This window comes from Panthera leo, chromosome A3 (assembly GCF_018350215.1).
Source record: "Panthera leo isolate Ple1 chromosome A3, P.leo_Ple1_pat1.1, whole genome shotgun sequence".
In the NCBI taxonomy this organism is placed as follows: domain Eukaryota; kingdom Metazoa; phylum Chordata; class Mammalia; order Carnivora; family Felidae; genus Panthera; species Panthera leo.
Genome location: NC_056681.1, coordinates 17,939,794 through 17,954,151, shown reverse-complemented (window position 1 = coordinate 17,954,151; position 14,358 = coordinate 17,939,794). Strand labels below are relative to the sequence as shown.

The 14,358-nt window shown below is 39.2% G+C and overlaps 1 protein-coding gene across 3 annotated transcripts in view; it reads right to left on the bottom strand.

Annotated features, from left to right (window-relative positions):
- Positions 1-14,358, bottom strand: part of PTPRT (protein tyrosine phosphatase receptor type T) — an 800,956-nt gene that overhangs the window by 204,755 nt on the left and 581,843 nt on the right. For all 3 annotated transcript variants that reach the window (XM_042930943.1, XM_042930944.1, XM_042930945.1), the window contains exon 12: positions 1,902-1,938. In XM_042930943.1, coding sequence (XP_042786877.1) covers positions 1,902-1,938 — 37 coding nt within the window. The remainder of the gene's footprint in view (positions 1-1,901; positions 1,939-14,358) is intronic.

Here is a 14,358-nt window from a genome sequence, read left to right as displayed (position 1 = left end):
CCCCTAAGGAAGACAGTATCCTACAAGTCAAATGTGAGGACAAATCCTTATGCTTAGAAGAGGTACATGTTTTCCTCTCTAGTTCTTTCAGGACCAGTGCAGCTGTACTGCAGGGAGAAGTGCTTCATGCTGGGTCTCTAGGACTATGAGGACAGTGGATCCTGAAGTTGCCCCAGAAGTAGAGTTTTAATTATTCTCTTGTAAAGTTCCCATATCTATCTCTTGTCTATCCAACCATGTGTTCCCAATTCCCAGTTTAGAAAACAGGATCCAACAAACTACCCTTTAGGGGGGCTTATGTCCCAGAGGGTATCCTTAGAATACCACATCCCCCACCCCTGCCATGGAGGGCAGAGCAACCACATCAACCTCTCCCTTGTCTAGAGGTCAAAGCTGGAGGGGTGGGTGAAGGAGGTGTCCCTGTACGTTTCCTTCCTTCCCCCAGCTGCCCCTTTAAGCGGGACGCAGCAGACGCTGAGCTGTCCGGAGCTCTAATGCTATCCAATTGATGATGCTCTTCCTCCTGGATTATCTGTTTTCCTCAGTGGGAAAGCCTTCTAAGGCCTGTGATTTGTGTCACTTTTGTTTGCAGGCCATCAATTCTCCTTGCCTCACAAAGAGTAGTTTATCTCTGTCTGTCCAGTAGCCTGAGTTCCTGAGAGAGAACAAGTTAGGGACATGCCGGCCTCTCATGACTTATGTGAAATCAGAGGGGGTTCTTATCACAGTGAGTCCTTGGTGCTTCTGTCTTCTCCTTCCTCCTGTATCATCTTTCCTTCTCAGCCTACATATTGAGCTGGTTTTCTTCAAAGTTATGAAAGACATGAGTGATAGGTCTTGGTGCATATTTTGTGAAACAGCCATAGACATTCTCCTCCTTCTCCTCTCTCTCTCTCCCCCTCCCTCATTTCTACCTCTTCCCACACATATGTATGTGTTTTCCTCTGTATGACTGTGCATGCGTGTATATACTCACATATGTACATACACACTTGGGTCATCGTCTTTGTCTATGTTTTATATCTATGATTATATGCCTACTTATATTTATAATTGCCATCTCTGGGGAAGCATCCTATGTAACTATATACACTGTCAATAAATGCAAGGGACAACAGAATTGTCCAATTTTCATGTGGTTATATGGAGAGAATTGCTGTTGAAAATATCCATCCTATAACAAAAAGATAAACCTGATTTCTAACCATTCAACCTTGTAATAGGTTAAATGATAACAAACCATTCATTGATTTTTTTTTAAAGAGTAATAAACAGAAACATGTACCAATTGAAAGGGCCAGGCAATTCAATTATAATTAGGAAAACAAAAAGTGATGAGCCTGAACAATGCTGCCTTAGTTTTTGGGATAAGTATTGAAAATGCCAACTACATAACAATGCAGTGTTTGTTTTCTCATTATTAAAGGCACCGACACTATCACCTCATTTGTGAAAGCCAAACCCAGCTGAAAAAAGCACAAAACTCAGAAGATAGGTGTACCAGACATGCTAAAAAAATACCCATATAAGCACAAACCCAAATATAATGAAAATATATAGAAGAATATTTAAGAAAATTTATATTCATCACTCTACTGATTAATTTACCAGTCCATTCATCTGTCCATCTGTCTGTCAGTCTGTCTGTCTGCCCAACGATCCCCATCCATCTATCCATCCACTGATTCAACAAGTATTTTTTGAGCTCTTATTATGTTTTTGGCATTGTGTTATTAATATACACTGTAGGTATTTATTAACATATACTGTAGGTATAATGACTCCAATGAAAATAACAATTCTTTCTTTTATTTTTAGTAATTGTTGCCTAAACTTTCCCTGTGTGGCTAGATGGAGAAATCCTTAAATGGTTGAAGACAGACAAGGACATGCCAACATACCTTTTGTAGCCAGGCGAACACAGTTGATTTTGGTCTCCTGTGAACAACAAAAGTGAGGTTCCAGTTAATTAGTTGTGGGTTTGGTTTGTCATATAAAGAAAAGATGTACATATGTATACCTGTATATATGTCTGTATATGTATTTTTAATTACAACCTGAAATGTGTCCTTTCCATTTCTTCCCCCATCGTAATCACCTTTTTTTTTTTTTTTAAAGATTTTAAGTAATCTCTACCCTCAATGCAGGGCTTGAACCTATAACCCCCAGATCAAGAACCACATGCTGTACCAACAGAGTTATCCAGGCACACCAGGAATCACTTTTTAATTCTATTTCTTCATTTATTTTCAGGCAAGGTACATATTTTGTGCCTTTTAATTCCTGGCTCCCATCACCTCATAAGCTGCCTCCCAGACAGAACCACTTATAAACATCAAATCCTATGACTGCCCAGCACAGGACAACTTTTTTTTTTTTTTAATTTTTTTTTTAACGTTTATTTATTTTTGAGACAGAGACAGAGCATGAGCAGGGGAGGGGCAGAGAGAGAGGGAGACACAGAATCTGAAACGGGCTCCAGGCTCTGAGCTGTCAGCACAGAGCCCGACGCGGGGCTCGAACTCACGGACCACGAGATCGTGACCTGAGCCGAAGTCGGACGCTCAACCGACTGAGCCACTCAGGCGCCCCGAGCACAGGACAACTTTAATAATAACACTAGATGGGTACACTGTGGCATATATTAGTAGATGGCACCAAGAGCATCTTTGGGAAACTATGTTGGTAAGTAAATAATAAGTAAAAAATGCATCTATCTGCACAGACTGAAACAGATACTAGACAAGATCCCAGGCAATATGAATGTGTAAGAATCAAACTGCAAAGTTCATGTTCAAAAAGTTACACTAGCCCTGAGATCTCTGGTGAACCTCACAGTTTTCATGGGTAATGTTGTGTGTGTGTATGTTTGCATGGCAATCGAATCTCTGGTGGGTAAACTATCTAGTTATTGTTGGCTGTTCCCCAAATGGACAAGACCCATAAACTTGAGATATTACTGGGCCTGCAGTTGAGTTACAGAAGAGTGTGCTCAGAAAGATCATCATTTTAGCATGCTTTCTTAGGATCATCTCCAAGGAGGCCCTAGAATCAGTTGAAAATTCCAGTTGACTAAGTAATACGCCCAGCAACAGTCTGAATATAGTGTAGCAATGAAAATAAAAGGCAAAAAGGAATGCAAGTGTATGGGTCTCAAGAATCAAACGTGCGTCTTGCTAATGCTCACTCATAAGAAATTACTGCATCTTGAAAGCACTTGTGTTAGTCAGGTCTTTGAGGGTTCCTGGACCCAATTCTGTTTTGGGAGGGTGGTTCCTCCCATTCCACAACATTAAGCAATCCTCAGATATCAACAGGGTGTCACAGAATTCAACTCAATTTTGAGACTATCTACCTGGAGATAGCATCAGATTCTACAGGTTAAGGGTTCAGTTCCACAAGACTGCTCCCTATCCCCCACTTCAAATGATGCCAGTTTCAAGCCCCAGGCTGTTATCTGTGCTTCTGACTTACCAGCTACATTTTGGAGATTCCAATGACCTCCTCCTTAGGTTCAATTAATTTGCTAGAGCAGCTCACAGAACTCAGAGAAACAGGTTACTAAATCACCAGTTTGTTGTAAAAAGATATAACCCAGGAATAGTCCGATGCAAGAGACGCATAGGGTGAAGTATGTGGGGAGGGGCGCAGAACCTTCATGCCTTTTCCAGAAGTGCTACTCTCCCCAAACTCCATGTGGTCACCTACCCAGAAGGTCTCTGAACCCAGTCCTTCTGGGTTTTTATGGAAAGCTTCACTGCATAGTCATTATTGACTAACTCACTGGCCATTGGCTGATTCAACCTCCAGCCCCTCCCCTCTCTCCAGAGGTCCAGTAGATTGGGGTGGGGTGGGACTGTGGGACTGGAAGTTCCAACCCTCTAATCAAAAGTTGATCCTCCTGGCAACTAGCATCCTCCTTGGGTGGGGTCCCAAAGTCACCTTCATTAACGTAACAAAAGACACCTTTATCACCATTGACACTTAGGAAATTCCTAAGGTTTGGGAAGCTGTGAACCAGAAACCATGAAGAAAGACCAAGTACATATGAGAAATATATTTTGGTCATCTGAAAGACCAAAAATATATTTCTTATAAGAGATCACAATATTGCATCAGGGTTATGCAGAGATATAAAACCCATGAATTGCAGGGGCAAAAAACAGTAAAGGTATATTTCCCACTCAAACCAACATGTCCAATGTAGGTGCATGACGGTCTGAGGTGGGGTAGTAGTGGTGGTTGGGGGATACTATAACCACTGTTGTCACTCAGAGACCAAGGCTGGTACCTCCATTTTAACACAAGGCTTCAGTGTTCACTGAGGCAGGAGAAGAGAATGCTGGAGTTGGGCACTGGCAATTAAATGCTTTGTATCAGAAACTACACTTGCTTGACTCAAGTTTCATTGATTAGAAGCAGTCATGTGGCCATGCCTAACTTAAGTGAAGGAAGAAATGGTAATGTCTACAGCAGAGTCTATTTTCTCTAAGCATACCTCTGAATGCTAGAGACTGTCACTTTGATTAAACTCAAGTATGATTCCCTAGTGGTGTTGAGTCTGTTCCTCAGACCACAGAAAGTCTGCCCTTGGTTTGTGTAGCAGAGATGTCTGGATACTGAAAGATAGTTCTCACATCCACTAACATTCTTCTTTCTCAACAATTCCAATGATAAGAGTTCAAGTCCTTTGAACCAATACTGGTACTCATCCTAGGACATCCTCCAGTTTGTCCCTCTTAATGAGAAGGGACTAGAATATGAAGGAGCAGTCTGCATGTGGTCTTGTCAGTATATGATTATCTAGATTATCACTATATTCTATTTTCCTTAGTTATATTGGGCTTCTGTTAACATAGCAAATATCCCAGTTTTTCAGTCATCATGATGAATGTGCCATCAACCTTACCCCCACAAAAAAATACCTGCCTGCTCCTACATACATAAATGTGGTTGTGTTTCTGGAATCCAAGTACAGAGTCATATACTGACTTCCACTGTTGACTTCCATCTTCTTTGATCTGATTGCTATTGCTTGTTCTCATATGCTTCACCATATGCAAGTTTTTGAAAATATTTTTTTCTATATTTTTATCCAGATCGTTAGTATAAGTGATAACCTAGAAAATGGCACTGATAGAGCTCTATGACATGTACCAGAATCCATCTTCCGGGCTGGCATTTATTGCTCATCAGAATTTGTGGTGGTTATCTAACTGCTCATCTCTTCAATTGTTTATGCACTTGGATCCTACTGCTGTGTTTTTCCACAAAAATATTTTGAGAATAGGGTCAAATTCACTTCAGATACTCATGCTCTGTCTACTGCACTCTTGCAATTTATCAGCCTAAGAACTCTCTCAAAGAAAGAAGGTTGGGTTGACATGACTTGTTCTTTGGGACAAGTGTTTCCTTTACATTCTTTAATGCCGAAAAGTGCTCTTTTTTCAAATAAACAATTGCTTTATTAAAAAACTGGAAAATGCAGAAATGATGCAAATATATGAAGTATTCATTTGAGATGTTCATATGATATTTGAAGAATGCTACATTTCAAGAAAAATGTTTTTTTTTAATTTTTTTTAACATTTATTTATTTTTGAGACAGAGAGAGAGCATGAACGGGGGAGGGGCAGAGAGAGAGGGAGACACAGAATCGGAAGCAGGCTCCAGGCTCTGAGCCATCAGCCCAGAGCCCAACGCGGGGCTCAAACTCACGGACCGCGAGATCGTGACCTGAGCTGAAGTCGGACGCTCAACCAACTGAGCCACCCAGGTGCCCCAAGAAAAATGTTTTTTAAAAAGTACATCCAGAAGGCAGAAAGAAGGAAAAATTATGAATAAAAAATATGAAAATAAAGTAAAACTCTCTAAATGTGATGCCAAAGAAGCTTCAGTAACAAATGAGGTAAAACTTGAAAATGATGATAAAAGTGAGCCAACTAATTTTTTGTTTTCAAGCTTGGAGAAAGAGCAGATGTTCAACTCCTGCTGGCTTCCATTTCTGCTCTCTGGTTTAAAGGGTCAGTGAGCTGAAGCCTGAGATGGTTACAGAAAGCACAAGGTCCTGAGGACTGAAAGCTTTCTTCACATGGCTGTGCAACCACCACAATGACCATCACCCAGAAACTGTGCAGGGTGGGAGCCATACCAAGAGACTAGGAATGGTAAGAAGAATCTCCAACTTTGTATTAATACAATGAAAAAAGATTTTTACAAGTGCTATTATTAGGAAACTTGCCAATTGTGCAAGATTATTGCATACAGCAACGGGCAAGAGTTTGATGAGGTTTCACTGCTGGGGGTAATTGGTAAATATGGATCTCAACTTCAAAGTGAGTCAATCTAATCTTTTCACATCTAAGAATCTATTCTCAGGGAATAACCTGAAATGTTAGAAGGTTTATATCCTAAGATGTCGGTTCCAATGGTCTTTATAAAAGTTAAAGTGAAGCTCCACATACCGGTCTAACCCTACAGGCATGGTAAAGAAATTGTAGTCTATCCACACAGTGGAATATTATGAAGCTAACCAAAAATAATTGTGAGTACCATATAATAACATGGCATAGTACACGTAAAAATATATTAAAGGAATAAAGCAAAGTACAATCTTTACTACAACATGCAAATATAAACATTTAAAAATAATTTGTGAAAGAAATATACTTAAGAAGCATTACTTGGTTCATTTGAAGTACAACATACATAGAGACAAGTATACTAACTTTAACTACAATTTTCCAAGTTTTCTATCTTTAAGTTTTTATTTGAGAGAGAGAGAGAGAGAAAGAGAGAGAGAGAGCGCGCACACACACATAGGAGAAAGGGGCAGAGGGAGAAAAAGAATCTTTTTAAAAAAAAGTTTTATTTATTTTGAGAGAGGGAGAGTGTGTGATTGAGTGCATGTGCCTGTTAGCAGGGGAGGGGAAGAGAGAGAGGGAGAGAGAGAATCCCAAGCAGGCTCCTTGCTGTCAGTGTGGAGCCCAGCAGGGCTCAAACTCATCAAGTATGAGATCATGATCTGAGCCAAAACCAAGAGTCACATGCTTAACTGACGGAGCCACCCAGGCACCCAAGTTTGCCAAGTTTTGCACAAAGTAAATACGCACCTATGGCCAGCACCCCAGATGAAAACACCAACTATTACCAGCACATCATGCTCCCTCTGGGTCACTTCATGCCTGCAGTAGTGAAAACACTAACCTGCCTTCTGTGGGAATGTTTTCTGTAAAATGGGTCATATTAAAGGGAATCTGGGTAGTTTCAATGGTTTCTTCTGCTGCTTGCTTTCCTTCATTGGGTCATTTGTGACAATTTTCTGAGAATCTTCTTCCCTTCCACAGTTGCATGTGTGAAAGTGAGCCATTTCTGACACCACCTCCTCCACCCCACATCTATTAAAAGCTGTTTTCTATAATCTGGAGCACATGTCTCATTATACTTGACTCTCCCTGGCTCTCACAAACATGATGTTGACATGTCTGCTTTCTCCCAAATTCCTGACACCTCTAATTCCATAACCAATTTGTCTTTGTTGGTTAGAATTAGATACAGAATAACAAAGTCCTAAGTCACTCTCTTGCCCTTCTGCGTGATTGAATTGTTAGCAAGCAAGTTGGGAACATGCTAGACGCTCTGCATCCCAACATATGGGAAGTCTGGCCAGTGTGCACATACCCAAAGTCCCCAATCCATTCAATAAACAGGAAATGAGTACTTTCTTTGTGCCAAGATTATATAAAGCTTTGGGGAAAGGAGAAACATTTGGTACACTTTCTGTTCTATCTCCATTAATTATATCCTACTTCTAGATGTGTCATATATTCTGGGACAGTACAATATAATTTCCTTTCCCTATCATTTTAACTTCACTCACAGCCCAGTCCCCACTCCGGACTGGCAAATCTGGACACAGGTATATATCACCTTAGAGTAGAATTTAATATCCTAACTGTTGTGATTCTGTTGAGACCTGCTTCTACTCAAGCTCTGCCAGTGCTGGGCAATATAAAGCAAGTCACTGCTGCTCTCTATGGCTCAATTTCCCCATGAATCAAATAACAGAGACAGGGTTGGAAAAGGCCAATTTGGTAGAGTGGGCAGGGTATTCTAAGGTTGCTTCAAGTTCTCAAAATGCTGAGTCTGGTTTCAGCTACTGGCAGTATGCCTTTTCTTTCAGTACTCTTTTTCTTGACATCACTCCATATCATACCACACCCCACAACACATAGCTCACTAAAAAAACCCAAATGCCTCATGTCTACAACTACTTACCTACTCATAGCCCCCATTTCAAGACTAGATCAAGTCTGTCTCATCTATATATCCATCCTTTCACCATCTGCTAAAATTATAGGATGTCTCTTTAATTCAGAGGCATAGTGCCCAAGGCATCAAGTATTTTAGTAGATGCTAATTATTATCCAGTTAGACTTAGGTTAAGTTGTGTCACTACCCTGACCAAGAAGCCCTAGGTACCTGAGTAGTACATAAAATTCTTACTCTACTCCCATTAGACTGCCCTATGTATAGGATGGGGATTTGGTTCTCACCCTAGTTTTCACATAATTTTCCCACTTACCATAACTCATGCCTTTGTCTTCTCTAAGATTGAGATACCCTAGTAAATACAATGGGAATTAGCCCTGACACCATAGTCTACTTTGCCAAGTTGCTTTGGCTCCTGCCTTAATATTCCTCTAAGACTTGGCTAGGGCCCCAACAGCCCACTTATTCCTTTATTTATTTATTCATTTGGTCAGCCAATCAACAGTTATTTATTGATGTGATCATTATTGATTATATGGATGATTACTGAATGATCACTATGTGCCAGGCATTGTGCTGGGTACTAGTGTTACAGGATGAGCAAAACAGACAGGGTCCATGTCCTCATGGAGCATGTACACATTATTTTCCAATATTTGTGACTAACATTAGATACCTATTCTCACAAGTAAGTATCTGATTACAAGTTGCAATAAACACTGTGAGGAAGAAGTACTAGGTGCTAAGTATGTGTAAGAAGAAGACACGAAGTGTGGATGGGAAGGAAAAAGATACACTGCCTTGAGAAAAGACCATTTAACTTGTGACTTGGGAGATAAGTAGGAGTTAGATATATGAAGTATAAAAAAAATGTGTCCTGGATTCAGGAACAAATGTGAAAAGACTTGGACGTGAGAAAATGCATGGTGTAGTGGAGATATAAACAAGTCTGGAATGGTTACATTATAAAGAAGGACTTGGAGAATGATAATGAGGTGAAGCTAGAGACAGAAGCCTCGTAGAGCCTTTTAGACTGTACAGTTTTGGCCTATATTTTAAGAAGAACTGGAAGCCATTAAAGATTTATTTGCAGAAACAATGAAGTTTTCAGATTTACATTTTTTTTTAAATGTAAAGAATTTAGGGGTGCTTGGGTGGCTCAATTGGTTAAGCTTCTGACTCTAGATTTCAGCTCTGGTCACGATCTCACAGTTCCTGAGATCAGGCCCTGCATTAGGCTTGGTGCTGAAAGCAAGGAGCCTTCTTGAGATGCTCTCTCTCCCTCTCTTTCTGCCCAACCCCACTGTTTCTCTCTCTCCCTCTCTCAAAATAAATAAATAAATTTACAAAAATAAAATAATAAAATGTAGAGACTGTTATATACAGAACAGACTTATGGTACAAGAAAAATTAGTAAGTAGGAAGAATGTGGTGTAGTCTAGCCAAGAGATGGTGGTGGCCAAGACAGTGACTGCAGGGATCCTGTTTCAACCTCCCCCATCCTTGGAAGGCATATTTTGGCTCTGCCTGACCCTAGAGACCTTCCAACACCTCACCCCACCCCATGCTTATGAATCAGTATTGGCTTCTGGTACGGACACCAACTGGGTCCTCAGTCTAGCCTCTCTGTACCCCAATTCCCCTTGACTCTCTTCCAAAAATCCACAAAGTACACAACATTAGCATAATTAAAATACAGAGAATGCTCAAAACTTCATAATCACTGTTAGGAAAAAAATTAAACACCACAAATGAACGAAATATTTTAAAGGTTTTCAGCACAAGCTTTTGTGGACAGCAAGGGCCATATGGAAAAGCAACATGAAAGAGAAGAGAGGTGAGCCAGTAGAGGGTGTAAGATTGATCTAAAATGATCTTTAGGGGAGCATGGGTGGCTCAGTCAGTTGAGCATCTGACTCTTGACTTTGGCTCAGGTCACTGGATCAAGTACCATATTGGGCTCTACACTGGGCATGAAGCCTGCTTAGGATTCTCTCTCGCTCTTCCTCTGCCCACCACCCCTGCCTATGTGCAGCTCTCTAAAAAATAATAATAATAAAATAATAATAATAATAAAAATAATAAAACGATCTCTAGCAAGACCAAGTTTGTATGTATAAAAAATCTGAAAATGTGTGAAAATGCTGATAGATTAAGACATTGAGTAGGTGGAAAGGACTTGAAGGCACACATAATTCAAGGTGGCAACCTTAAATAGATCACTTATAGGGGAAAATAAGGTAAAAAGAAGGGAAATGTGCCCTTGGGAGATTTATTGAGGAAAAGGAAAAGAGGCAAGAGGAATTTTAAGATCCTGTGAGTCAAAAGAGAGAGAGAGAGAAAACAGCAGCAACATGAGTCCAAGAACACACATCCACCCATCCTCCATCAGAGACAAGACTTAAGTCATCCATTAAAAAATCATATTTCACTCCCCTATCAGAATACTGTGTTTTTAAACTAAAATCTTGTAAGCCACCTTCAATCTACACTATGAATAAAAGGAAAGTGCCAAATAAAGCTACTCTACGAAGAAAACAGAAAATAAAAATAAAAACATCTCAAGTGATAAAAATAAACCCCCCTCAAATTAAGGGAAAAACAAAACAAAACCATCACAAACCAAAACGAAAATTGTAACCACCACTCCAAATTGAATTAAATTTCCTCAAACAACTCTGAATTATAAATGCAAAGATTAAAAACTGATATGTATAAAAAATCAGCAGAAAAAAAAAGAGTTGAGTGAACTTAGGAAAATAAGAAGAAAGGCAAAAGCACTTCAGAAATGATGTTTAAATAACAAGGTGTCCAAAGAAAAATTTTTATAAGTGGCACTGAAGAAAGGAAAAAACAACCAAGAAAAAGAAAATAAAATAAAGAATAAAATAGCAAGGGTCAGTGAAAGGTGACTGAGAGGGAAGACAAAGAAGTTCCAATATATGTATACTTGAAATTCCTGAGAAGACAGATGGAACAATTGGATAGGGAGAGATTTAGAACAATAATCAAAGGAAAATTCTGGAATTAAAAGACACCCTGAGCCTATATATTGAAAGGACCCAAAGACTCAAAAGATTGATTCCAAGATTCTAATAAAACAATTCAACTTAAAAAAAAAAAAAGTCCTCAAAGACTCCAGGCAAAGAAATCACAAGGGCAAGAGATGTCATGAGATATCTCCAAAGCAACATCAAAGTCCATGAAATAAGGGGCAGCATTTTCAAGAAACTCAAAGAATGAAATTATGAACCAAGAGTTTTACAACTAGCCAGGTGTCTTTTGAATATCAAAGCTATAGGAAAGTAACTTTCAACATTCAACAGCTCAATGAATACCACGCCTGTGACTCTTTCTTGAGGAATGTATCAGAGGATAAATTTCATTCAACAAAGAGTGGACCGAGAAAATTTCAGCAAAAAGACTAACGGTAAGCATTTAACATATTTATTGTAAATATAAGACTAAAACAAGGTAGGGACATAATTGAGAGCAGAACACAGAAATGTTATATTTTCTGACAATGCAGGAGTAATGCAAGAAACAGTGAGAAAGAGAATAAACAGGGGAAAAGGAGAGTAGGACAAATTCATTGGTTGTTCACAGGCACTAGGTGAAAGTCGATGGATACTATCAAAAATTGACAAGCCAGTGATGTCTGCAAGATGGCAGAATAAGAGTTTCCAGCACTCATCCTCCCACAGAAATGTAATTTTCTCCTCCCAGCCACAGAGGAGAGTACCTTTATGAGAGCTCAGAAGTCCAGCAGAGAGGTTGCAGTACCCCACTGGAGCAAAAAATCTGAAAACAAATGCATCCAAGAGGGTAAGAAGAGCAATTTCATTTTACTTGTGTCACATGTCCCCCAAAGTGGCACAGCCCAGTGCCCAGAGAGACCCCTCAGCCCACGATTTCTCTCCTGGGGGAATGTGAGAGCACAGTGAATGCCTGGCTTCCCCAGACAGGCGAGATGCTGCCCAAGAGGCCCATTTCTTTGTTGCCCCAACTAGAACACTGAGGGGATCAGCATGGCTAAATAGTCTGAGGGATGTTTGGAGCAGGGAAAAGAAAAATGTGGTATATACAGAACTATGAACTACTGTGGAGTCTTAAGAAAGAAAGACATCCTGCCATTTTTAACAACATGGATGAACCTGGAGGACATTATGCAAAATGAAATAAACCAGACAAAGAAAAACAAATATGTGTGATCTCACAAAGTGGAATCTAAAAAAGTTGAAATCATAAAAGCAGAGAGGGGAACGGGTGGTTTTAAGGGGCTAGAGAGCAGGGGAAATGAGAAGATACTGGTCTAAGAGTTATGCAGGATTCATAAATTCTGCAGATCTGTAAAATATTGTTATCTTTTTTTTAATGTTTATTTTTGAGAGAGAGAGCGAGGGGGGAGGGGCAGAGAGAGAGAGGGAGACACAGAGTCTGAAGCAGGCTCCAGGTTCTGAGCTGTCAGCACAGAGCCTGATGCGGGGTTCAAATTCACAGACTGTGAGATCATGAGCTGAGCCAAAGTCGCACACTTGCTGACTGAGCCACCCAGGTGCCCCTAAAACACTCTATGTTATACTTGAAACTTGCTAAGAGAGTAGGCCTTAAGTGTTCTCACCACACACAATGTGAGGTGATAGGTATGGTAATCAGCCTGATTATGGTAATCATTTCATAATGTACATGTGCATCAAAACATCACATTACAGCTTAAATATATACAATTATTACTTGTTAATTATACTTTAATAATTCTGGGGAAAAATGCTGAGCAACCAGACAAGAAAAGGTTAGATATGAAAAGAGGATTAAAGAGTTACAAAGGGAAGTACCAGAACAAACGTACAAACCTTTCTAAATATCAGAAGATAGTTTAGCACAAATGAATAAGGAAAACACATATTAAATTAGGATATAAAGAATGGGTGCTAGAGTTGAGACCAAACATGTCAGTCATGTCAACACTTGTGAATGGGTTTAACTCACACAATTAAATGAAAGAGACTTCAAATTGCCTCATAAAGCAAGACCCAACTATCTGCTATGTATAAAGGTCACACCTAAAACAAAGTGATTCAGAAAGGCAACAATAAAGGAATGGGGAAAATTATACATAAAAAAAAAACCCAGCAGAAATAGCAATCCTGATATCAGACACACCAGAATACAATTCAAAAAGCATTAAACACAGCAAAGGACACTTTTTAAACCTACAATTAATGGGAAATATAACAGGTATGAATATCTACGCACCAAACCCACAATAATCACCTTTATGAAGTAGAAACTAGAAGAGATACAAGAATAATAGACTATTGTCAGAATAAGTCAGATCAAGTGGGAAGAGACAGGTACAGACCTAGAAAAGCTAAAATAATTAGGCAGCTCCAGTGGATGTACATCAAACCCTACAGCCTGTTAACAGACAGAAACCTTCCCCTTATGAGCTTATGAAACATTTACAAAAACTGAGCATGCATTAGCTAATTAAGAAAGCATCACTATGTTCCATAAAGTAGAATTATTATCAATATTCTATGATTACAGTGTAATAAAATTAGAAATTATTAAGAATATTAAAAAACCAAACAGGCCCTTCCTCCTGGAAAGTTCCAAAATAATTTCTTTTGACTTACTCCTGGGCGAATGTGGAGTTAAAATATAATGAAGATTCTACAGATCAGAATCTATGAAAAACAGAGCAGTGATAAAGTGAAAGAATGAAAAAAAAATCAAATTTCTAGCACAAAAATCTAGAAAAGGAACAAAAAATGGGCCAAAAGGCATACAAGGGGGAATGATAAATGCAAAAGCAGAAACTATTGAAGAAAAAAATAGTAAGGAATAAAAAAGGTAAAAAGAGAGGAAGCACCATTATACAAATAAGAAATGACAAGGGGGAAATAACTATTGAAAAAGAAGAAATCTGTAAAAATGACACTGCTCCTTAGATGTCTGGAAATAAATTCTGAAAAGCTAAATGAAATTGATAAATGCCTAGGAAAAATGGGTCCTAATAGAAATAAAAACTTACAGCACATTCCACAGAAGAAACAGAGGAAGATATCAAGGACTATGCAAACG